At 41.5% G+C, this 27524-nt stretch overlaps 1 protein-coding gene across 1 annotated transcript in view; it reads right to left on the bottom strand.

Moving 5' to 3' along the window:
* The window catches only part of LOC307026859 (next to BRCA1 gene 1 protein-like), a 131648-nt gene that overhangs the window by 38366 nt on the left and 65758 nt on the right, over positions 1 to 27524 (bottom strand). Inside the window, exons 17-20 of the mRNA XM_079694996.1 lie at positions 15092 to 15269; positions 14113 to 14352; positions 12480 to 12565; positions 4379 to 4451 (exon numbers count right to left, since the gene is read on the bottom strand). Coding sequence (XP_079551122.1) covers positions 4379 to 4451; positions 12480 to 12565; positions 14113 to 14352; positions 15092 to 15269 — 577 coding nt within the window. The remainder of the gene's footprint in view (positions 1 to 4378; positions 4452 to 12479; positions 12566 to 14112; positions 14353 to 15091; positions 15270 to 27524) is intronic.

Below are 27524 nucleotides of genomic sequence, written 5' to 3'. Positions count from 1 at the left end.
TCCAGAGAAAAAAGATTGAGCATTTTCATCTAACTTTGATGTGGGATAAAAAACATTTCTTCCATAAGTAGTTTATGAGTCTGCCATGTTTGTACTTAGTACTTCTTAGACTACTTGCACAAATAATATGAACTACTTTTACTGTGTACCTTTTGTGTTATTTGAGTTTCAAAGTCCCCTCCAGAGAACAAGAATGAGCATTTTTGTCAACTTTAATGTGGGATAAAAACCATTTCTTCCATGAGTAGTTTATGAGTCTGCCATGTTTGTACTTAGTACTTCTTAGACTACTTGCACAAATAATATGAACTACTTTTACTGTGTACTTTTTGAGTAATTTGAGTTTCAAAGTCCCCTCCAGAGAAAAAAGATTGAGCATTTTCGTCTAACTTTGATGTGGGATAAAAAACATTTCTTCCATAAGTAGTTTATGAAACTGCCATGTTTGTACTTAGTAATTCTTAGACTATTTGCAACAATAATATGAACTACTTTTACTGTGTACTTTTTCAGTAATTTGAGTTTCAAAGTCCCCTCCAGAGAACAAGAATGACCACATTAAAGTTGACAAAAATGCTCATTCTTGTTCTCTGGAGAGGACTTTGAAACTCAAATTACTGAAAAAGTACTGTAGTGGCAATTTCTTATGTTACCTTATATGGTAAAACCAAATGCTTCTGAAAGCATTGTCTAACACTACTGTACCATTTCTTCATATTTGCTGTTTCATCTGTTGTCTCTAATGAGGATTATTATTCTCAAGGGCTTCAAGGCCACAGAGCTGATTTGGCAGACTATGTTGAAACTACTCCTCTTCACACAAAGTTTGAACTTCCGTATTCTGATAACCATTATACTTTCTACAGATCAAGGACACAGGTGTCTAATAACAATATGAGACATCCGTGTGAAAGCAGATTTCTGAGGCATTCCGCCTAGCTACACAAAAACTCTGTCTGCCCGCCCTATCTTGTATAAGCTTTGCTATTCTGTGACTATTGCGCAGACTCCTGCCGACTATCCTGTACTGTGTGAGACCTGTGCCTTCGAGGCGCCTCGAATAAAGATCCAGAAAGAAAACTCTGTTTGTTTCACCAGTTTATTGATTGATCATTCTAATTGTATATCTCCACAGTATTGACTAGGTCTAAGATTTCCATAACAGTACACAGTAAAAGTAGTTCATATTATGTTTGCAAGTAGTCTAAGAAGTATTAAGTACAAACATGGCAGTTTCATAAACTACTTATGGAAGAAATGTTTTTTAGACCACATTAAAGTTGACAAAAATGTTCATTCTTGTTCTCTGGAGAGGATTTTGAAACTCAAATTACTGAAAAAGTACACAGTAAAAGTAGTTCATATTATGTTTGCAAATAGTGTAAGAAGTACTAAGTACAAACATGGCAGTTTCATAAACTACTTATGGAAGAAATGTTTTTTATCCCACACCAAAGTTAGATGAAAATGCTCAATCTGTTTTCTCTGGAGGGGACTTTGAAACTCAAATTACTAAAAAAGTACACAGTAAAAGTAGTTCATATTATGTTTGCAAGTAGTCTAAGAAGTATTAAGTACAAACATGGCAGTTTCATAAACTACTTATGGAAGAAATGTTTTTTAGACCACATTAAACTTGCCAAAACGGCTCATTCTTGTTGTCTGGAGAGGACTTTGAAACTCAAATTATTCAAAAGTACACAGTAAAAGTAGTTAATATTATTTGTGCAAGTAGTCTAAGAAGTATTAAGTACAAACATGGCAGTTTCATAAACTGCTTATGGAAGAAGTGTTTTTTATCCCACATCAAAGTTAGACAAAAATGCTCCTTCTTGTTCTCTGGAGGGAATTTTGCCATTCTCAAAAAGTACACAGTAAAAGTAGTTCATAGTATTTATGAACTACAAGTTTATGAAGCAATAAGTCCTAAAATTATTCTCATAAATTACCCTGTTCCTCAATCGCAAATAATAGAAATGAACCACATGCCATCCTTTACTTTGAAATCCAGCTTCCCAGGGTTGTTTTATTGCATTACCGTAAACCTGTAACTAATCGCGCACTCGAAATACAGGGGCGGCTGGTTTGACCACGCAAAAGTGAAAGACGGCTGGCTTGACCGCAGTCTTCACGTGGTATATGACTCTTCTGAAATGAGTGCTGACGGAGAGCACCGGAACGCCGCTCCAGCCCTTCAAATATTGCAGTACCCATAAGGAGCCGTACACATGCCGCAGTGTTTGCGTGGCTGTGTCTTTAGTTGTTAGCACAGTGGCGATCTGTTGTTCTTAGCATCTGGTTAGCTAGCTATGCTAACGAATTTAAAGAGCTTTTCTACAACCAGGTGGAAGAGAGCTCTCTCCTGAGAGGCACAAATAACTTCAGCTCAGTGAGGTTAAGGCACACCTTGATATGATCATTATAGTTATTAATGAGACTAAATTAAAAACAGGTATAAAATACTATATGACAGTAACAAAAAAGTTGTTAAAAATAACAACAATATAGATTAAAAGGGGAATGATTTGAAAAATATCCAAAAATAAAAATCTGCTTACAGTTCTGTTTCATATGGGTGTTGAAAGATGTATCCATAGATCTCCTCATTTTGTTCTCAAAGTGCACCAGATTGATGCTTTTAACTTCAATATTTAAAAAAAAAATCTTCCCTGGGGAGCATGCCACTTAAATCTTACATTTATTTAGTATATTATCCATGTGAACATTCACATGAATAGGATACTAAATACATTTGCACACATCTTTTGTCCATATCTTTCTGTTGTTGTGGTCATGCCACAACCGTGCACATGCATGCATACGTTATTCATGGTGAGATCTCTGGATTAAGAGGTTGCTTTTTCTTTGCACAGCATGAAAGAAAGGCGAAATGAATGATTTTAGTTTTTTTAAGCAGAGGTTGAGTTCAATAATTTGTACGGCCCTCGGAGGATGTTCTAAAAATTGAAAGGAAAAAGGTTCCCCACCCCTGCTGTAAATAATAATAAAAACCGTTGATTTCTAACTTAACATCTCTGTCTCCTATTGATCTGAGTATATTACAAAGAATAGCCAGTTAATTGAAGCACTATAGCACAGGCCTTTGTCAGATGGTATATTACGCTGTTGTTTTTCTGCTTCGAATAGTTCTCTCTTATTTCACCATACCAGTTTTTGCATCACTGTAACCAATGAGCACCTGTATGTGTATGAGAATGGCCCTGACACCATTTCAGCCCAGATTTACAAACTCCTGGCTGGACAAGCTCGAGCTCACTTCTCGCACTGAATTTAAAAAAAGCAAGTGAGGGACTGGAATATAAGAGGGAAAGAAAGAGAAACTTTAAAACTGTTCAATTGTTATGATGTGTAAAGACTGATATTGTTCTATAATCGTCTGAAACAGTTAAGTCATGATGTGAAATGGTTAACAAAGAAAAAGGGAAACTCAAGCTGCTGCTACACTTTATTTTATTTATCTAAAATCAAGCAGTTTTAAGATGCACATATTTTCAAAAGCTATTTTATTTATTTTCTCTATTTTATTTTGAAATGCAGCCCGAGAGGAACATTACACATATCCACAGTATTTACTGTATATCTTTATAGTTCGTATGTTAATTGACAATAAACATTGTTGTTTATGAATTGTACTTTCTTTATTAGATTGGCATTCAGTTGTTGATTACATGCAGACGTTGATAAAGCTACAGGCTACTTCAATATATATATATTGAATTTTTGTTGAATACCCCTGCTGTATATCATGTATATAGCAATATAGCCTCAACATATAGGGATATCATTTATAGGCTATGTATATCTCCCAGCTCTAGTTCTACTGACGTTTCCTCACGTCATTTGCCGCTTAAATTATGAATTCACTGTTTGACTGGTCCCCTGATGCATATTTCCATAAATGTAAACGTTTTGGAGGTCGAGCAAATAAATGGTGGCCGATTTAAAACAATTTTCATTGGTTGAGAGCCGGCGCAGCTCCAAACTGGCCCTTTTACTGCTTTGGTGGAAAAGGGTTAGCAGAGTCCAAATAGGAAGATATCACAGTTCATAAACTGTGTGTATGGTGGTCAGTACACCCACTGAAATGACTTAATGTAAGCTCGGGGCCTTGATGCAACCAGCATTATTCAAACTGCTGATACTTAGTATATATGCTTGCTTTAGAGTGTGTGTGTTGTGCGTGTGCGTGTGTGTGTGTGTGTGTGTGTGTGTGTGTGTGTGTGTGTCTGTGTGTGTGTGTGTGTGTGTGTGTGTGTGTGTGTGTGTGTGTGTGTGTGTGTGTGTGTGTGTGTGTGTGTGTGTGTGTGTGTGTGTGTGTGTGCGTGTGTGTGTGTGTGTGTGTGTGTGTGTGTGAGACCTGGGGTCCTCAGGGTTGTCCTCCTCGGTGTCTCCAGTAGCTTCAGTATCATCAGTCTGTTCAGGACCGGATGCTGTGGCACAACAATACATCATATTATGAAAAATATAGCATACATGTTCTCATTTACAGCATATCTCTCCACATTTCCACATGTGGTCAGAGCAGGACCTTTCACACCTTTCATTGTGAACAACCAGGTCGTACATTGGATCTGGTTTCTTATTACAAATATGCGATCTCACTGTAAAACTCTACTTTATATATCCATCTGTAGCCAGGGACTGACAGGCGAGTAGGCCTCTGTGAGACTGAATATAGCAAAATGAATGGAAATACTCATTTGTTGGCCGTGTAATATTATTACACTGCCCGTTATCGCAGATTATTGATCTTCATGTGGCATTAATATCATGTGAAATTCATCTAAACCTTTGGGATTTTTTGTGATATATTTACAATATCACAATGTCATTTAAACATTTCTCCTTGTTTTCATCTTTTTAACCTGCTAAAGGTACATGTAAATGGTCTGGGTCTAAACCATCCATCCATCCATCTTCTCCCGCTTATCCGTGGTCGGGTCACGGAGGTAGCAGTTCCAGCAGAGAGCCCCAAACGTTCCTTTCCCTGGCCACATCAACCAGCTCTGACTGGGGGATCCCAAGGCGCACCCAGGCCAGCGAAGAGATATAATCCCTCCACCTGGTTCTAGGTCTACCCCTTGGTCTCTTCCCAGCTGGACGTGCCTGGAACACCTCCCTAGGGAGGCGCCCAGGTGGCATCCTAACTAGGTGCCCGAACCACGTCAACTGGCTCCTTTCGACGCGAAGGAGGAGCGGTTCAACTCCGAGTCCCTCCCGGATAACTGAACTTCTCACCTTATCCCTAAGGGAGACCCCAGCCACCCTGCGGAGAAAACCCATCTTGGCCGCTTGTATCCGTGATCTCGTTCTTTCGGTCATGACCCATCCTTCATGACCATAGGCAAGGCAAGGCAAGGCAAGGCAAAGCAAGTTTATTTATATAGCACTTTTGGACACAAGGCAAATCAAAGTGCTTTACAAAAAATGAAAGACATTAAGAAAATGGCATTTAAAATCAGTCATTAAAAAGAAAAGTTAATAAAATATACACTAAAAGAAAAAATACATGGATAAAAGTTACAGTGCTGTTTAAGATGTGAATAGTTCAATTAAAAGCAGCGACAAAAAGAAAAGTCTTCAGCCTGAATTTAAAAGTAGTAAGAGTTGCAGCGGACCTGCAGGTTTCTGGGAGTTTGTTCCAGATATTTGGAGCATAATAACTGAACGCTGCTTTACCATGTTTAGTTCTGACTTTGGGGACAGAAAGCTGACAAGTCCCTGAAGACCTGAGAGTTCTGGATGGTTCATAATTTAGCAGTAGGTCAGAAATGTATTTTGGGCCTAAACCATTCAGTGCTTTATAAACCAGCAGCAGTATTTTTAAATCTATTCTTTGACACAGAGGAAGCCAGTGTAAAGACTTCAGAACAGGAGTGATGTGATCCACTTTCTTAGTGTTAGTGAGGACTCGAGCAGCAGCGTTCTGAATCAGCTGAAGCTTTCAAATAGATTTTTTAGTGAGACCTGTGAAGACACCATTGCAGTAGTCCAGTCTACTGAAGATAAAAGCATGGACAAGTTTTTCCAAATCCTGCTGTGACATTAGTCTTTTAATCCTAGATATGTTCTTTAGGTGATAGTAAGCTGATTTAGTAACTGTTTTAATGTGACTGTTGAAACTCAGGTCAGAGTCAATGACTACACCTAGATTTCTGGCTTTATCTGTTGTTTTGAACATTGCAGACTGAAGCTCAGCGCTAACTTTCATACGTTCTGCCTTGGCTCCAAAAACCATTACCTCAATTTTATCTTTGTTTAATTGGAGAAAGTTCTGACACATCCAGTCATTGATTTGTTCAATGCACTTACTCAGTTTTTGAATTGGAGCAGTCTCCTGGTGAAATTGTTACGTAAATTTGTGTGTCATCTGCATAGCTATGGTAACTTATTTTGTTGTTCTTCATTATCTGAGCCAGTGGTAGCATGTAGACGTTAAAGAGAAGAGGCCCCAAGATGGAGCCTTGAGGTACCCCACATGTCATATTTGTAAACTCAGATGTGTAGTTACCTATAGACACAAAGTTGTTTCTGTCCTTTAAGTAGGATTCAAACCAATGTAGAACTGTTTCCGAAAGTTCCACCCAGTTTTCCAGTCGGTCTAGTAATATGTTGTGGTCAACAGTGTCAAACGCAGCACTGAGATCTAATAATACTAACACTGAAGTTCTGCCACTGTCTGTGTTTAAGTGGATGTCATTGAAGACATTTCCAAGAGCAGTCTCAGTGCTGTGGTTTGGACGAAAGCCTGACTGGAACAAATCGAAACAGTTATTTAAATGCAAGAAGTTACTCAACTGTTGAAAAACAACTTTTTCAATGATTTTACCTATAAATGGCAGGTTTGATATGGGCCTGTAATTGTTCATTACTGAAGCATCTAGATTATTCTTTTTTAAGAGCGGTTTAATGACTGCAGTTTTCAGGGCCTGTGGAAAAATACCTGAGTGAAGAGATTTGTTTACTATATGAAGTAGATCTGAGGCCATGCAAGGAAAAACATCTTTGAAAAATCCTGTTGGAATAATATCAAGGCAGCAGGAGGAGGATTTCAGAAGTTGAATAATGTCCTCTATGTTTTTATCATTAATCTGATGGAATTGTGTCATGATGTCTGAATTGATATTAGTTGGACACAGAGACAACACATTTGCTGTACCTGATACAGAGGCACTGACAGCTTGTCTGATTTTCTGAATTTTGTCAGTGAAGAAGGAGGCAAAATCATTGCACGCCCTGGTGGATAGAAATTCAGAGGCTACTGACACTGGGGGGTTAGTTAGTCTGTCGACGGTAGCAAACAAGGCACGAGCGTTGTTTTTGTTTTTGGTAATGAAGTCAGAGAAGAAAGACTGTCGTGCATTTTTCAATTCCAAATTATAAAGGCCAAGTCTCTCTTTATAGATTTCAAAGTGAACCTGGAGATTTGTTTTTCGCCACCTGCGTTCTCTTTTATCTGTTTTCACGGTCATGGCCTTTCTCCATTGGGATATTTTCTTGCCAGACACTTCCTTTACCTTAGTTGGAGCAATGGCATCTATAACATTTTGAATTTTTGAATTAAAATGATCTACTAGCTCATTTACTGAGATGTTAGCAGGGGCGAGTGCGGAAGAAAAATTTGGAGTGAACATTTCCCTAGTATTTTCAGTTAAATATCGCTTTGTGGTTACCTCTTTTTGAACATTTTTGTGAACAGAAATAGAGCTCTCAAAGAAAACTCAGGAATGATCAGAGAGTGCAACATCAGTCACCACAACCTTAGAGATATTCAGAACCTTTGAGATAATTAAGTCCAGAGTGTGCCCCTTGTTTTGCGTGGGCTCCGTCACATGCTGAGTCAGTCCATAGCTATCAAGTTCTCATAAGATGTCTTCCTGCATTGAAGGGAATCATTGAACAGAATAGCAACTCCACCCCTTTCTTATGCATTCTTTCCTGACTCATAAAACTAAAGTTGGGAGGGGTTGATTCAATAAGAACAGCTGCACTGTTATTTTGTTCAATCCAAGTTTCTGTTAAAAACATAAAATCAAGATTGTGCTCAGTGATAAAATCATTGATTAAAAACGTTTTGCCTTCCAAAGACCTGACATTTAATAAAGCTAGTTTAAGTTTGTGAAACACACTATCAGTCAGGTTTTTTGTAACAAGCTGTGGCTGACATGGAATCACTGCTAAATTTGATAAACTCACACAAACGTTTGAGCGCTTCCTGTATCTAAGATGATTCACTGCTCTTAATCTATTACCTATCAACACAGATATCGGCAAAGCTACAGGCAGGCAGTGGGGACTCCTCCATTTGTGTCATAGGTCTCCCATAATCAGAACATTCCTCAAGCGGGTGCAGTGATACTTCTTCAAGGTTTTCTGCACGATGTGTTGTGTCTTTCTCCTGTTTTGATTCGTCTTGCCGCTTGTCCTTGGCAGAGGGAACAGATTGATGACGCAGGCAGTTGAATATGTTAGAGATAAACAATTTCACTCCTGACTTGTTCAGGCAAACTCCATTTGCCTTATAAAGATGTCTGCGATCCCAGAAAAAGTTAAAATTGTCAATAAAATGGACAGAATGGTCAGTACAGACAGTTGAAAGCCAGGTGTTCAGTGCAAACAGTCTGCTGAAACTCTCTACTCCTCTTCTGACTGGCGGTAGAGGGCCACTGATGAACACCTCTGCATTTAGAGAGCTGACGGTTTCCAACAAACATTTAAAGTCTTTTTTCAGCACTTCTGACTTTTGTTTCACAACATCGTTTGTTCAAAAGTGCAGTACCACATTCTTCACAGTCGGATGTTCAGCCCCAATATGCAGGATCTTCTCAGCCAAGTCAGAGACCATATCCTTGGGAAAACAGAGTACTTTGGTGCTGTTCTTACTACACAGACTTTTTACATCATCTCAGAGTCACCCACAATCAGAGTTTCAGGCCCAGTCATTAGCTTTCCCTCTAGCCTTTTACTTTTGGAGTAGCTATTGGTCCTTACCCTGCTGTGTGAAGAGGACAGGTTATCCAGGTCATCAGAAAGAGATCTCCGGTTCTGGGTCAGTGGAGCGTATCTGTTCTGGATTGGCACACTTGGTGGTTTAGGAGGATTGTTTGTAATTCTCCCTTTAGCAGCTGTCCATGGCTGTTTCCTAGTATGATTAGGGGTTGAAGAGGCGCTCTTCCTGGGTGATAACAATGCAGGCCAGCCGGTCGCATCACAGATTTCAGAGGGCTGGGCTCTGCCTGTTATTCGTCCTCCCAAATCCCATGGAAAAGATTTACTCTTAGGCTTTGCACCCAGAGAGTTCCAGGGAGGAATACCACTTGTAGATTTATTACCAGGTACACAGCCCTCCTGTTCCTTGGAATCCTTGTAGCTGCTAACTAGCTGTGAGTTAGCATACCCTTTTCCATCATTTTGCAACACTGGTAAAGTGGTGTCATTCCCACGACATAGTCCATTCACTTCCACGTTAACTTCCAACCATTGCATTTTCATTTCCAACACAGCCATCTTCTGTAGAAGTTTGTGGAAGTCATCTGTAGAAAACGGAGGCATTTTGCGACCAACTAGCTTAAGCTAAATAGCATGCAGTAGTCTACCAGGCTTCAGCTGTCGCTAGGCCACGCTACTGTAAGACTGAGGTTGTCGTAGAAATGTTGAAATATGGCTGAAAACCTCCGTCTATTTACGAAGAGTAAATGTCCCAGTGATAGGTTCATGTCCAGGAGCCGCTGCTCGAAGTTTTCAGAGAATAAGAATAGGAAAATCAGCATAAAAAGTAAGCAGAGGCAAGAGCAAGCAGAAAAGGGTCTGCACTGTAAGAAAGATAGATAGATTGTCGTGAGGTGAGGGTAGGAATGAAAATGGCCCGGTAGACAGAGAGCTTTGCCTTCTGGCTCAGCTCCCTTTTCATCACAACGGAGCGGTAAAGCGACTGCAGTACCGCTCCCGTTGCTCCGATTCTCCGGCCCATCTCACGCTCCATTGTTCCCTCACTCGAGAACAAGACCCTGAGATACTTGAACTCCTTCACTTGGGGTAAGGACTCATTCCCTACTTGGAGTGGACAGTCCATCGGTTTCCTGCTGAGAACCATGGCCTCAGATTTGGAGGTGGTGATCCTCATCCCAGCCTCATCCCAGACCGATGAAGCCATTAGAACCACATCATCTGCAGAAAGCAGTGGTGCAATCCTTAGTCCACCGAACTGCAAACCCCCTCCCCCACGACTACGCCTCGAAATCCGAACCATGTACAGGACTGTCTCAGAAAATTAGAATATTGTGATAAAGTTCTTTATTTTCTGTAATGCAATTAAAAAAACAAAAATGTCATACATTCTGGATTCATTACAAATCAACTGAAATATTGCAAGCCTTTTATTATTTTAATATTGCTGATTATGGCATACAGCTTAAGAAAACTCAAAAATCCTATCTCAAAAAATTAGAATAGTTCCTCAGACCAAGTAAAAAAAAAAGATTTATAACAGCAAAACACAATCAAACATTTGAAAATGTCCATTAATGCACTCAGTACTTGGTTGGGAATCCTTTTGCACGGATTACTGCATCAATGCGGCGTGGCATGGAGGCAATCAGCCTGTGGCATTGCTGAGGTGTTATGGATGCCCAGGATGCTTCAATAGCGGCCTTTAGCTCATTAGCATTGTTGGGTCTGGTGTCTTTCAGCTTCTTCTTCACAATACCCCACATATTATCTATGGGGTTCAGGTCAGGGGAATTTGCAGGCCAATCGAGGACAGTAATGCCATGGTCAGTACACCAGTTACTGGTGGTTTTGGCACTGTGGGCAGGTGCCAGATCATGCTGGAAAATGAATTCCTCATCTCCATAGAGCTATTCAGCAGACGGAAGCATGTAGTGCTCTAAAATCTCTTGGTACACAGCTGCATTTACTCTGGGCTTGATGAAACACAGTGGACCAACACCAGCAGCTGACATGGCTCCCCAAACCATCGCTGACTGTGGGAACTTCACACTGGATTTCAAGCAACTTGGATTTTGCTCCTCTCCAGCCTTTCTCCAGACTCTGGCGCCTTGACTTCCAAATGAAATACAAAACTTGCTTTCGTCTGAAAAGAGGACTTTGGACCACTGTGCAACTGTCCAGTGCTTCTTTTCCTTAGCCCAAGTCAGACGCCTCTTCCGTTGTCTTGAGTTCAGAAGTGGCTTGACCATGGGAATACGGCTATTGTAGCCCATTTCCCGGACACGTCTGTGAACAGTGACTTTTGATACCTGGACTCCAGCTTCAGTCCACTGTCTTTGAAGCTCCCCCAAATTCTGGAAGCGACTCTTCTTCACAATGCTGTTAAGGCTGCGGTCATCTCTCTTGGTTGTGCAGCGTTTCCTGCCACATTTCCCCCTTCCAACAGACTTTTTGTGGATGTGCTTTGAAACTGCACTCTGTGAACAGCTTGCTCTTTGAGAAATGTCTTTTTGTGTCTTACCCTCCTGATGGAGGGTGTCAATGACGGTCCTCTGGACAGCAGTCAGATCAGCAGTCTTCCCCATACTTGTGATTTAGTTTACTGAACCAAGCTGAGTGTTTTTCAAGGCTCAGGAAACCCTTGCAGGTGTTTCGAGTTAATTAGACGATTCAAGTGATTCGTTGAACACCCTACTAGTATACTTTTTCATGATATTCTAATATTTAGAGATAGGATATTTGAGTTTTCTTAAGCTGTATGCCATAATCAGCAATATTAAAATAATAAAAGGCTTGCAATATTTCAGTTGATTTGTAATGAATCCAGAATGTATGACATTTTTGTTTTTTTAATTGCATTACAGAAAATAAAGAACTTTATCACAATATTCTAATTTTCTGAGACAGTCGTGTATATAACAAACAGGATTGGTGACAAAGTGCAGCCCTGGCGGAGGCCAACCCTCACTGGAAATGCGTCCGACTTACTGCCGAGGAACCGGACACAGCTCCCTCTTTGGGAGTACAGAGATTGGATGGCCCTGAGTAGAGACCCCTCACCCCATACTCCTGCAGCACCTCCCACAGTAACTCGGTCATACACCTTCTCGAAGTCTACAAAACAAATGTAGACCGGATAAGTGCACTCCCAGGCCCCCTCCAGGACCCTTGCGAGAGTAAAAAGCTGATCCGTCATTCCACGACCAGGATGGAATCCGCATTGTTCCTCCTCAATCAGAGGTTCGACAATCGGCCTGACCCTCCTTTCGAGTACCTTAGAGTAAACTTTTGCAATAAATAAGTTGCCAATACAAACAAACTGAATGATGTACTAATTTCATCTCACTAAGTCTGTGTCTTTTGGTCAGAAAAAGGTTTGGCTTTGTATCCGGACCGTAGCCTGGGGCAGGTTCCTCACCTGTGTTTCAAATCTAACTTAAACTCCTGACAGACAGGGCTCGTGTGAGGGGCCATCTTGTTATTTCATGAAGACACAGGGATGTGCTTACCGCCCTCCGTTCGGTACAGTTCAGAGCCGTCCGCTCCTCCCTCAGCAGCAGCTGGCTCAGCATCTGTCTCTCCACTGCTCTCCGGACTGCACAGTATGAAGAGCAACACATTTTCAACGGGTTATATCAACTGCAACAAACTCCAAGTCACCCTTAAACATTTTTCAAACAAAATAAAAAAAGAAATGCTGCACATTTTCAAACTAAAGCTGAACTGGAACATCGAACATACCGGTGCACATAATGAATCTGCAAACCTATTGTTTTGTAAAACTAGGACTTCTTTAACCCCATATAATGGCTAACATTAGTGCTTGTAACAACAGACCTCAGCACTACACTTCAACAGTGAATAACAATGCAGTTTCTAAAAAAAATATATATATTTTGGGGGGAGTTGATCTCAACCCTTATGTAAAATGTAATAGATTATTGATGTTGCGTATTTTTCTTCTCAGGTATGGTTTATCATATGATATTTTTATATTTGGTGAAGGTTGATCTAAGCCAAGGGTCGGCAACCCCTTGCACAAGTGCCACCATTGGCACGCGGCACCGTAACCAGTGGCACACTAGGAATAAGTGGAATAAGTGTGAAAATATTTAAATTTTATTTTCGGATCCTGAACGAGACCGCCGCCAGAGCGCGTCTCCCAGTGACCAAACGTGAAAGTAGAAGAAAGCCATGTACGCAACGCAGCCCCGCTCTCTTTAGCTCCAGGCGACTTTCTGCCGCTTTCCTCCGTGGTGCAGTGCTGATCGTTTCACCACAGAGGAATCCACTTCACAAATTGCAGCAGTACCCATAAGGAGCTGTACAAATGCCGCAGTTTTTGCGTGGCTGTGTCTTTAGTTGAAAGCCCAGTGGCGATCTGCTCATCTCTCATCGAAATAATATGCTACAAAGGGGCAGACTGGCCATCTGTGTGTTGAACTTTCCTGTCGGCTCCCAGACCGTAGTCGAGGAAACAGGGGGGATGACTCTCTGTCGTCTCTCAAGGCAGAAGCAACAAGCTTCAGGTTCAATGACCCACTTTAGCTTAAATGACTGGAGAGAGGCGAGCTCTTCTTGGGAGGCCGTTGCATTTATTTAGTTGTTCTTCTGTTTCACAAAATACATCACAGACCTGTTTTTCTGCTGCCTCGTTTCACATACAAACGCTCGCTCACTCTCGCTCGCTCTACCATCCACACACATGCAGACGCCTCACCCCTCTCTCTCTCTCTTAAAGGGACAGCGAACTCATCTCACATGACCCTAATATCATAACATGTGTGTTCTGGAGAATCACAGAACGGACGATTGTCCTTATTATTATGCCGTTCAAACCAATTATTAAAATGAGTTTGTTAAATTCGGCATCATGTAAGTTGCGCTGACAGGTCCACACACTGCTTCCCGCAGCGAGGCTCCCCCCGCCCTCCTGTTGACAGTTCACGAGCGTTGAGCTCCTCACCCCCCCCTACCCCCCCGTTGATAATTCACGATCGTCGGCACGCTGATAACATCTTTTTTTTGTAATGGCACTTCATATCAAAAAGGTTGCCGACCCCTGATCTAAGCCTTTTCCAAATGCTGTTCCAGAAGCCTGACATGAAGCAGCTGTGTTTGTACCACACCCCTCAGACTGACCTCGGGGTGACGGTGGTCAGGGGGGGGGCCACCACTTCAGGCGTCAGCGGCTCGTCGTCCAGCGTCTGGGACGTGCAGAGCATGTCGTTGGCGCTGCTGTTCCCCGACACTGAGGCCGCTGCATCCTCATCTGCCTCCCCTAGCCCCCCTGGGGTGGGGGGGCCAGGTTGGTCGGGCGATGGAGTTTCTGGGTCTGTGGGGGTCTTAGCTGTGATGTCACCAGGCTGGGACAAGGCTGAACTGCAATGAAACAGAAACAAATAATTAAACAGAATGTGACAACATGCAGCCCGAGGTTGCCACTGGAAGTCCTTGTCTACTAAAATAACATTTGAACCCTTAAATGTTTTTTGTATCCTGGGAGATACAGTCATTTGACAGGCTGTGTACATGTGTAAAATGGGTGTAATGCCAGTGTAATATGGGTTTGATTATGTGTAATATGGGTGCAATAGATACAATCGGAAGATGAAACCTTCTTTAATGGTCAAACATACATGCACACAGCACACACAGCAATTTGATCTCTGCATTTAACCCATCCTAGTTGTAGGAGCATTGGGCAGCTATTGTACAGCTCCCAGGGAGTACTATGGGTGTAATAAGGTAGTACTTCCGGTATAATAATGAATCGCTAAAGTAATACAGGTGGCTGTATTAGGACTATTTTAATGCGTAATATGGGTGCAATGAAGAAAATACCAATCAATATGTGATTGCCCATTTAGGGTCAAATTATATTAACAAGTTTTGTCAATTGCTAAAACCTTTTTTAATCAAGTTAATCACAATAACAATCTGTGATTAAGCATGATTTATAACAAGTTTAAGAAACTAGTCATTACTTAAACGTGTGGCCCACTCAATAATTATGGTAGGAAATTTGGGTTGAACTAGGTTTCCAGATGAATGGTGAGCCTTAACGCTGACGGCCCTAATATTTACACATCCTGTTTCTGAAGTGCAAAGGGACCGGTACCTGTACATGGACTCCCCCAGGGGCCGGCTGGTGTCGAAGCAGTCAGGGAGGATGATGATGTAGTCCTCTGAGGAGGTAGAGGAGCAGCGGCTCCTCTTCTCCTCTCCTTTCTCCTCCTCCTCCGACCCCTTCTCTCTCTCCTTCACCCTGGACTCCATGTCGGCCTCTGCAGCTTCAGCTGTGTTGGGATTAACAAAACTGATCAGTCTCAGACTATAGTTACCATACAGCGCTACAACTTTCTGCAAGACTTTTAAAACTCTTTTTACAAGATTATGGCTATATGAAATAATGTCAAGATCCAAAAGGCGTATTTAATATTGTTACTTCAGTTGTGACTCAGTATACTAGGAGCCACTTGAACAATTTATGCCAAACCCCAGCTGTAACGCCCTCCTAACAACTCACTTTCAGAAAGAAAAGAAAGACGTGCTTTGCTCTAAAAGTTAAACATAAAAAGCAACACAAATGTACCAGTTGGCCGCTGAAGCAACCAGTCTAATTCTGCTGACCACACAGCTCCTGTATACATTGTTAATGTACACAACCTAGGGCTGTGCAATTAATCGTATTTTAATCAATATTTTGGCTTGCAGCGATTACGAAAACAACGTAATCGAAATAAAAAGATTATTTTGCTGCGTGCGCTTTCGCCCCTCCCTTAAAGCCCTCTCGGCCAGGTTGTGAGTGACATTAGTTGCGTGAGTTCAGCGCCAGCGAAGATGGCAGAACAAGAGCAACTCGTGAACAAGAAAGGTAAAACGAATTCCACTGTTTGGAAATACTTTGGGTTTAAGGAGTCCGACGTGAAACAAAAAAAAGTACAGTGCAGCAGGGGCGTTGACCGTTCACGAGCGTGCCCCCTCGACTTCATCCACCACATCACAGTCATCAATTAAGGACGCGCTTTACAGTGCAACGGCCTACTCAACCAGCTCGCAAAGACACAAATATATAACAGATGAAATCACATTCTACACAGAATGCAGAGAGTTAACTAATTAACCTGTTAACCCCTGAGCCTGTTTTTTAGGTCTCAGGCTCGAAAATGACATTCCCAGAACAAATGACCATATCTTCCCTTCTAAAAGGGTTAAATTAATAATCAAGTAATGTTAAACCTGTGAGTTGGATGTAGAAAAGTCAGAATCAATATAGATGTTTTTTATTTTAAAGAAAATTCAGATTGAACAGAGTAAAAAACTGTAAATGATAGTGTCCGTCCAAAAATAATTTTTTACTTATAGTGAAAACTACCCTTGGATGATGGTAAGGTAGACTAAACGCTTTAGGAATCCAAAGTAAAACATATAATAAGTACCTTGTATCAAGATTGATGCAAAACAAGTGACATTTGACCTTTTTAGAGAGGTTTAGCAAAAAAAAAACTCCAAAGACATCTCTTTTTGACCGTTAGAGCCAATAGAGTCGAAGGGGAATTTCCCCATACACACACATGGAGTGAACCTATCTCTCGGTCTGACATCTGGAAACGGAAAAGCAGGTTTATTTCTTATGGATTATCAGAAATCATTTCAAAGGGACACAGACACATTGGATTAACCTATGAATTAACTCCAGCACCGTTTTTATCGTTTTAATGCCATTGAAGACCACTTTTGACCAGACAACGACCAAGGTGTGCCATGTTTCCGTTTTTAGCTACCTAGCGCCACATGTTTTGATATCTGTTCTTGTTCATAGCTCCGCAAGTTCTTATCATGGAGTGATGATGTATGTACCCATCGATTCTGTGTCATCTCACGATCAGATCGATGGGTTGGACGTGCAGCTACGATAAGTAATAAGGGTGTTATGAGTGAGTTTCTGTGCAACACTCCGTTAGCATTTTTCGCTCGTGGCTAATTCATAGGGTCAGCGCTAGCTTTGTGGTTTAAAAAAAAAAAAGAAAGATCAGTTAGCTGAGTTTCTTCCCCTTGCATGGATATAAAACATTCATAGTTTATTGAATATTAAGATGCCCTCAGACGCTGTTTCCTGCAGATGACACGTTTTTTCGGGGGTTATCGGGGGTGCGGTTTAGGAGAGGTTAAAGGGGCGAGGCCCCACAGCTGTGACAACTCAGCAATCAGGACTGGTTTCCATTTTAGGCAGCACTTTCCTGGAGCGTTAGCGTCAGACAGACGAAGACTGACAAAGACAATAGAGTCCTGCGGGAGTCTCTAAGACTGACAAAGACATTAGAGTCCTGCGGGAGTCACGAGGGAGGCAAAGAGGAGGCAAACCCTACTTTGATTGAGCAAAGTATCGCTGGTGTTTATATCCACTCTTGCTATAAACATGTGTATATTCTCCATTCCTGTTCATGTGTCTTCTCGCAATTATTACTGACCCCTGTATCTCCTAATCGTTGTAACCGGCCTGCTCTCGTCTTTCCCACATGCTCCACTGAGATCCAACATCTAGTTTCAGGGGGCCTGTGGAACTGCCAGTCAGCTATTCCTAAGGCTGACTTCATTTCTGGCTACGCTTCCCTGCAGTCTCTGGATTTCCTTGCTCTCACGGAGACCTGGATTGCTCCATCCAACACATCCACCCCAGCAGCTCTCTTCACAGCATATTCCTTCACCCATACACCCAGACCCTCTGGCAGAGGAGGTGGCACTGGTCTCCTGCTCTCTCCCAAATGGAGATTTTCCCTCTAGCAACTACCTAACTTCACTCCTTCCACCTTTGAATTCCATGCCGTCACAGTAACCCATCCTATACAATTAACCATTGTTGTTCTCTACCGTCCACCAGGCGCCTTGGGAGACTTCTTGGAGGAATTAAATAATCTCCTCTCACACACACATTTGTTAACTACTTTGAAAAAAAGGTTGATGATATTCGTTCTTCTTTTTCTGACTCACCTTTACTCACCACGCCCACCCTTCACCCACACACTGACCTCCTTCTCCCCTCTCTCTCCAAGTGAGGTTCTTACCCTCATTACCTCTGCCCGCCCTACCACCTGTCCTCTGAACCCTATCCCCTCAAACCTCCTTCAAACTATTGCTCCTGATATTCTACCGTTTCTCACCCATTTCATCAACACTTCTCTAACTTCTGGTCACTTTCCAAACAGTCTCAAGGAGGCAAGAGTAAACCCTCTCTTAAAGAAACCCACTCTCAACCTGTCCGATGTTATAAACTACAGGCCTGTCTCTCTCCTCCCGTTCCTGTCAAAAACACTTGAACGCGCTGTCTTTAAACAACTCTCCTGTTATCTCCATCAGAACAACCTTCTGGATCCGCACCAGTCTGGTTTCTAGGCAGGTCCCTCAACATAAATTGCTCATTGCTCTGTCTCTGAGGAACTGCACACTGCTAAAGCAGCCTCCCTCTCCTCTGTCATCATCCTTTTGTACCTGTCTGCTGCATTCGACACGGTGAATCATCAGATCCTCCTTCGCACTGTCGAAGAACTTGGAGTTTCAGGCTCTGCACTTTCCCTCCTCACCTCCTACCTCAAAGACCGCACCTACAGGGTAACTTAGAGAGGGTCCGAGTCTGACCCTTGTCAATTAACTACAGGGGTCTGTCCTTGGTCCCCTCCTCTTCTCTCTGTACACAAACTTGCTCGGATCAGTCATTAGCCCGTATGGTTTTTCATATAACTGCTACGCTGACGACACCCAATTCATTTAGTCTTTTCCCCGTTCTGAAACCCAGGTCGTCACACGCATCTCTGCTTGTCTAGCTAGAGCAGTTATGTTTTGGGGCTGTCGCTGGGCAACACAGACTTTCAACTCCCTCCAAAGATTTTCTATGGGGTTGAGATCTGGGTACTGAATAGACACCACTCAGTGGTTATGAAAATGGATTTAACCCACACTATGATCTTCATTACATACAGATGTAGCGATTCATTTCAGACAGTTTGAAACGCGAGGGCCGTGATTGGTACGTGATCTGCCCTCGCTCAAGGGAAAACCTCCAGCTTGACTTGAGACCGCCCCCGTGATTGATAAATGTAATTATAATGAAGCCAGCTGCAATGGATCATTGATCCACCAGGGGGTGCAGTGGGGTTCCACACTGGAGCTCATGTGAAATAAAGTGAGATACAGTATGCTGAATGTACAGCGGAACTTTGTTAAGATCCATATGTCACGGATATCATACTACTGTGCAAAATAAGAGACATGTAATCATTTACAAAACATCGCCATGTTGTTATTTAACAAAATAATTTTGTTATTCGAAAAAAGCGAACGGGAGGAAATGCAGCCCGGCTCTCGATTTTTAATCCAAATTTAATCATCATCTTCACCACGATCATTTATGTTTATGTTCGCCGAATTGACATGAAATCACTGACACATATGAATAAACTGTATTCAACTTCATTAAAACGTTATTAACGTGCCTAAACTCAGGAATTCACCAAAAATATGTATATTTTAATGGAGCTTCGTCGGTCGATCAGGATCCCAAAGTGTAGCGGAGGGATCCTCATCTGGATGAAGGGTGTTATTTTCCCCATAAGGAACAAGTCGCTGCCAATTATCCCGCTTATTACATGGCCACATTCTCAACAAAGTAACGACATGACTCCCAATATTAATTGAAATGCTTTTATGGATTTAGAAAATGTTTTTATTGATTTAAAAAATAGTTGTATTGATTTAAAAAATAGTTATATGTATTGATTTAAATTGACATGCATCCGCTAAGAAAAATAGTCCGTTGTTACCGTTTTTTAAACATTCTGAATGAAACGGCAGCTCTCAGCTGTGTATTTACACAACTAATGGCCCATCAACCACAGCTCTCTCCCCCCCCCCCTGATCTTTCTTCTCCAGCAGCTAAATTAACAGTAGGTTACTCTGAGTGACCATAGACTGTATGTGACAAGCTTACAGTTAGTGACGTAACAACACCATAAAAGCTGGTGGGTTGAAAGCAATACGGGAGGTAAAAATAACTAGAATAATTGTGATTTATTTATTGTGGCTTTTATGTTTTTAGCTATAAAATGTTATGTAATTCAGGCTTATAGTTCACCCTTCTCTAAAAGCCTTCAACAATGACAATATTCATTGTAATTTAATAAATCCTTCCAACACACATTGTAAAAAATAGCCTACTGTAAGTTAAGAAATCATTTCAATATGTACATCTTCTGATGTAACAACAATAACATTATAAATAGTAACATAGCTGAACATGGTATTGCACATTTAGCTTTGAGTGTTACTGACCTGAGATGTTTTTATTACATGAATTAAGGTGACTGAGGCTTTTTAACATACAGGGATGCAAACTCATCAGGTATGAAAAAGGTGACAAGGATCCGAGCCCCCGGCTCCCCCACCCCACGGAATGACAGAGGATTTTAGCAGTCAGAACAACTAAAGCAGCAGTGTTAATAATAACAGAAACGCCAAAGAGTCACATAATAGAAATATATAAAAGCATTTATTTCAAATTGTGTAGCAGTCAGTTTATAATTTTGGCAGCACTGTTGAGCATTTTGAAAATGTATTTTCATGCCTCTGTGCAAGGCTTAAGTCTTTTTATCTTTATAGCCACATGGTGTAAAGTAACTAAGTTCATAAACTCAACAAGTACTATACTTGGGCACAATTTTGAGATACTTGTACTTTATTTAAGTATTTCAATGTGTTGCTACTTTGTTCTTCTACTCCACTACAGTTCAGAGGTACATGGTGTACTTTGACTGCACTACATGTATTTAATACCTTTAGTTACTTCACAGATCTGGATTAATTAAGTGAAATATAATCAAGTGTTAAATCAGACTTTAGTTCCACCTGGAGTAAATCCACAAGCTACCCAGCAGTATACAAAGTCATTCAAACTAGCTGTACCTTTACCAGCTTTGAGAACACTTTCGTGATCAATCATTATAAAACATATCATATCTATTATTCTGAAATGGACCAATCTGCACAATGACTACTTTTACTGTCGCTACTTTCACTATATTTTGATGATAATACTTTTCTACTTTTACTTGAGGAACATTTTGAATGCAGGACTTTTACTGTAACAGAGTATTCCTACACTCTGGGACTATTACTTTTACTCAAGTACAAGATCTGAGTACTTCTGCTTTTAGTCAAGTACAAGACCTGAGTACTTCTACTTTTACTCTAGTACAAGATCTGTGTGCTTCTACTTTTACTCAAGTACAAGACCTGAGTGCTTCTACTTTTACTCAAGTACAAGATTTGAGTACTTCTACTTTTACTCTAAGATCTGTGTGCTTCTACTTTTACTCAAGTACAAGATCTGAGTACTTCTACTTTTACTCTAGTACAAGATCTGTGTGCTTCTACTTTTACTCAAGTACAAGACCTGAGTACTTCTACTTTTACTCAAGTACAAGATCTGAGTACTTCTACTTTTATTCAAGTACAATATATATATACTTATACCACCTCTGTTTATAGCCTATGAAAAAAACTATTAGAAATAGAAGGCTAAAGCTAACGTTAGCAGATAGTGACAATGTATGCTAGCTAGCTAGCTCAACGATTCCTTAAATAATATTGCCACAGAAAAACTTTTCAGTTCACATCACGCTCTGCCGCTCCGACAGGGAGCTCTGCTCTGAACACCTGAACAGCCCGTTCTAACAGCTGTTCACCAGCGGTCCAGTCTGTGCCACAGTGACTCCGGACGCACAGTTAATATTAACGAACACACCCGTAGGTAATGTAGCTGCTGAAGCTAGACCATCATCTCGGAGCAGCAGAGCCTTATTATACATCCATGAGCAGAGCCGACAGGCAGGAAGACTCGAGCACACAGCTCGTACTTCATTATAATATATAAAAAAAGAACACCATGCGTGTCATGATGGCACATAACAGCTCACGGCCGCAGATTACTCCGGGTCCCAGCCCCCCCCATACCCCAAAAATATTTGTATTGCAGATCTACATGAATCACACAAACGACTTATTTTGGATTCAAAACGGCGAATTTCGCCGAAAGGTGACAAGTTTGCATCACTGAACATAGACAGAGCACAACTGAAACATAACATCTGAAACGATGTAACAACATAATACACTTGTGGGGATGCTTGGGATGTGAGGAGTGAGGGACACGGCTTAGAACGGGCGTGTCGCCTGGCAGGACAGGAGAGTGTGTGCACCAGTCTGCCTTGATCTATGAATTCATGTCCGTGACACTCACTGCTGCCCACAGCTGTTTTATAGAAGGAAGTTCCTTCACTTCATGAAAGTGTTTTAACCACACACACCTCTACTACACACACATGACGGGTGTTATTTTCCCCATAAGGAACAAGTCGCTGCAAATTATCCCGCTTATTACACGGCCAAATTCTCAACAAAGTAACGACATGACTCCCAATATTAATTGAAATGCTTTTATGGATTTAGAAAAAAAAATTATTGATTTAAAAAATAGTTGTATGTATTGATTTAAAAAATTGTTGTATGTATTGATTTAAATTGACATGCATCCGCTAAGAAAAATAGTCCGTTGTTACAGTTTTTTAAACAGTCTGAATGAAACGGCAGCTCTCAGCTGTGTATTTACACAACTAATGGCCCATCAACCAAAGCTCTCTCCCCCCCTCCCCCCTTGATCTTTCTTCTCCAGCAGCTAAATTAACGGTAGGTTACTCTGAGTGACAAGCTTACAGTTAGACACAACACTGTCATTGCAAGTGACCCTCAGTTAGTTGACTTTTATGTTCAACTGCTAAATTCGTTACTGATAAAAAAAGGGCTTCTACTGTACCTAATTACCTTAACACTAGAACTGCCAGAGGTTTTTGTATAGGCCTACCTAAACCCGTCAAATCCCGCTATTAGAATGCAATTTTTAACAACATAGGGTGCTACATAACACACTTTCAGGAAAAGTCAGGGACTGGGAGACTTTAATATTTTATTGAAAAAAAGTTACATTGCACACACACAACAACACATCACACAAAAGACCCGATTGGCGGTTCTAGTATTAAATAAACTCACTAATTAATGAAACCAGTTCAATACGCATTATTCTTATTCTTATCATTCTTTATGAGCGCAGAAATAGTCTTAAAATCAGATCTGTTTTTTAAATGAAATCTGACGGCAGGCAGTTAGCTCTGATCACCTATGACAAATGCGCCGCACCTAATTGCTGGCCATTCAGCCACAGACACTGTTCGAAATGGGGGAGAGCTAGGAGGAGCTTGGCTCCCCCGAAGAGGGAGGGAGCTCCCCTGAAGGCTGACTTTGAGATAAATAGGGGGGGCCCAAAACAGTCGTGCATATTTGTGTCACACAGATTAGAAATGTTGAGTTTCTGTAAATAACAGTTCTTGAAATAAATAATAGTTAATGTTCATTACAGTTTCTGAATATTTGTTTTATATTTGTGAATATGTCTGGGTGTTGCCATCTGTATGTGGCGGCGCTGCATTCTTACTCACGTTGCTATGATTATGGCGGTGATGCCGGCGCGGTATTTGAAATGTTCATATTGATATTTTTTTAACTCTGGCTGTGTAATAAAAAAATATGGCAAAACGAAAACAGCCAAGCGTCACAGCTTTTGGATTCACAAGCAAAGAAGCGAAGGAGTCTAAAAATGACAACGTGAACGGAAAACAACTTTTAGTTGGCCGGCTGTAAGCGGCGTTAGGGTCGAGTTTGACAGCTCCACATCGAGAGAGAGGCCTGCCGATGCGGAGCCTGAAGAGGCTTCAACAACAGCCACATCCGCCGGCATAGTGCACCGTCTGTATTAGTAGAAGAGTGTTTTTATAGCAATTGATCGCATCCGCGCTGCTGCGCCAGTCAACAGAGCGTGCGTGTGACATATTTAGTAGCAGGATGTGCTCTGAAAAATAGGGCTCCCCGAAAGCAAATGGGTAATTCGAAAACTGACAGAGCTCCCTCTAGAAGGTGTGAAAGCACCTATTGTTTTAAATAATGGTCGGAATGTGACCTGTGAGCCTTCTGAATCACCGTGGGACAGCACATTCTAAACTAAAATGTTCAATCAATAAAGTAACATCTTATCTTATCTTAATAATATCTTCATATTAATAATAATAATAAATCATACAGTATGTGTCCGAAAGGGAGCCGGAGGAAGCAAACACAAAAATATACTGCATATTAAAGCAAACGATTGTAAAGGTTAAAGTATGAGCATAACAAATAAAGAAGTGTAATGTAAACATTTACATTATAATTATGATTATTTAATATATAAAGACTATATATTATTGAATTACAAGATTAGATATACTTTAGTTGATCTAAAATATTGATGTGTTAAAATGCTCTTCAAAACACAACTGAAAGTCCATGAAACTTGTCTTTCTGTATTTGTGAATGAAGCGTCATCTCCTGGTTAAAACCTGAAATTGAAAATCTGGCAACGCCCTCTTGGAAAATAGTGGGAGGGCTTAACATTCCTCTATACTGGTCTTTGGCTGGTGGTAGGCAGGAAGCTGTAAGCTGGAGTCCGAAATTCAGTGCTCCATCTGTACACAGTTAATCATTTGAAATCTAATTTAGACCGATGACAATCATATTAGATTCATATTAACCCTAGAACTGCAGACGATATACAGTGGGGCAAAAAAGTACTTAGTCAGCCACCAATTGTGCAAGTTCTCCCACTTAAAAATATGAGAGAGGCCTGTAATTTTCATCCTAGGTATACCTCAACTATGAGAGATCGAATGAGAAAAAAAAAAATCCATAAAATCACATTGTCTGATTTTTAAAGAATTTATTTGCAAATGATGGTGGAAAATAAGTATTTGGTCAATAACAAAAGTTCATCTCAATACTTTGTTATATACCCTTTGTTGGCAATGACAGAGGTCAAACGCTTTCTGTAAGTCTTCACAAGGTTTTCACACACTGTTGCTGGTATTTTGGCACATTCCTCCATGCAGATCTCCTCTAGAGCAGTGATGTTTTGGGCCTGTCGCTGGGCAACATGGACTTTCAACTCCCTCCAAAGATTTTCTATGGGGTTGAGATCTGGAGACTGGCAAGGCCACTCCAGGACCTTGAAATACTTCTTGCGAAGCCACTCCTTCGTTGCCCGGGCGGTGTGTTTGGGATCAAACTGAAAGACCCAGCCACGTTTCATCTTCAATGCCCTTGCTGATGGAAGGAGGTTGTCACTCAAAATCTCACGATATATGGGCCCATTCATTCTTTCCTTTACACGGATCAGTCGTCCTTGTCCCTTTGTAGAAAAACAGCCCAAAAGCCATAGGCGGATTTTGCGGGGGGGCAGGGGGGGCAATGCCCCCCCTGGTGGCTGAAATATGTTATAGCATTACTAAGTCTAAAACTGTTCCAATACAAATATTTTGTATATATAAATATTTTAATAGATGTAATAAAATGATTGTTACAATACAAATCTGAATGATATCATGTTTGTTTGAAATAATTTCATTTTTGAGCAGTCGCATGTTGTGACCATAGACTGTATATATAAAGGGTTGTGACGTGTGTGTGTGTGTGTGACGTGAGGTTAAGGACAAAAGTTCCCTCCCTTTTTTTTTGTATCCAAGTGATTCAGCTATTGTATTAGCAGTAATGGATATTCGGCGATTTTTAAAACGTCCTATTTCGTCTTCAGCTTCAACAACAGAAGAGCCACCGACTGAGCCTAACTTTACCAACCAGCAGCCGTCACAATGTCAAGTGGCAGACACGCAAACGAGCAGCTCTGGATTAGCTAATGTTAGCCCCACAGCGGAGAGCTCTGGATTAGCAGGACCAGCTAACATTAACCCCACAGCAGGGAGACCACCGGCACCGGGGCCGTCAGTGGGTCATGATGATCTTGGGGAAAAGCACAGCTGTCCCAAGCAGCCTACTTTATCCGATTTCCCCTCAAAAATGTTTGTGAAAACGAAACGATCATTTTCCACGTACTATTACAAGAACTATCCCTGGCTGGAATATTCAGTACGAATTGATGCCGTCTTCTGTTTTTCATGCCGCCACTTCCAGACTGACAGCGGTGTGGAGGATTCCTTTAGAAAGGGCCTGAGTGACTGGAAAAAACTAAGCAGCAAACTGGAGAAACATGCACAATCCCAGGCCCATCTGAACTGCATGGTTAAATGGGATAACTATAAAGTGACTGCATCTTCTGGATCTATTGCAGCGAAACTTTCCCGAAGCCACAAAGATTCTGTTGAGAAGAACAGATCTTATTTGTGCAAAATTGTTGATATTGTGAGGCTGTTGTCCAAACTCGGATTGCCTTTTCGTGGGCATCGGGAGGGAAGCGAGTCAGAGTAGCGTGGAAATTTTCTTGAGGTTTGTGGATTTTTCTCCAAGTATGATTCTGCTTTTAAAAACATGCAGTCCAACTATTTCAATGCTACTAGCCTGGATTTCCAGAACGAAGTCATTGACATATGCGCTAACTTAGTTCGTGCAGAAATTGAAGAGAAAGTGCAGGATACTGGATTTTTTTCTATAATTGCAGATGAGGCCAGGTCTTGCAAAACGGAACAATTATCAGTATGTATCAGATATGCAGAGCAGCTTGAAATCAAGGAGCGTTTTTTGTGTTTTATTGATTGCTCAGCATCTCGCAACGCGGCTGGGATTGTGGAAGCAATAAACAAAGGACTTGAGATGTGTGGACTGAAACATATCCCAGTTGTTGCCCAGAGTTACGATGGTGCCTCCGTCATGTCTGGTCACGTTTCTGGTGTGCAGCAGCGCATCAAAGAGACCCACCCATACGCAGTGTACGTGCACTGCATGGCACACAAACTAAATCTGGTGCTTATGGAGTGTTGTGCTGTCAACCGCAGCGTGAAAACATTCCTGAACGTCATTGACAAACTCTACTCTGTATTTGCAGAGCCGTCAAACCATCATCGATTCATTGAAATGCAGAAATCACTGAATCTGAAACAAACTGAAATAATACAGCCAAGTGAGACAAGATGGGCGTACAAGTGGCGATCTGTGAATTCCGTTAAAACTCACTACTCTGCAATTATAGGGTGCCTGAGAGAAATGAGTGACGAGGGAGACAAGTGGTCTGTGGAGGCCAGTGGCCTTTATGCCCACATGACCAGAATGTCTTTCATTACATGTGTTATTGTATTGGAAGACATACTCCGTGTGATTCATGTTACGCACAAGGCCCTACAGTCCTCCAGCTGCACACTCTCCGAAGCTGCAGCGCTTACCGACAACCTGAAGGCGCACTTCAAATCTCAGAGACAAGCAGATACGTGGAGCAATATGTGGGGATCAGTGAAACAGTTCTGCCGGGACAACAACGTGCCAGTACCTGGGGATGCAGATGTTGAGTGTCAGACTCCGGGTCCCCTTGCACCCAAAAGAAAACGGGTTACAAAACCCCCGACCTCCCTCGACAGTTTCCTGGTTACAACTACTTTGGGCCAAAGAGAAACTGATGAAAGTGGCGC

This window comes from Notothenia rossii (assembly GCF_949606895.1).
Source record: "Notothenia rossii genome assembly, contig: scaffold_114, whole genome shotgun sequence".
Classification (NCBI taxonomy): Eukaryota; Metazoa; Chordata; class Actinopteri; order Perciformes; family Nototheniidae; genus Notothenia; species Notothenia rossii.
This window is presented reverse-complemented; position numbering and strand designations above follow the sequence as displayed.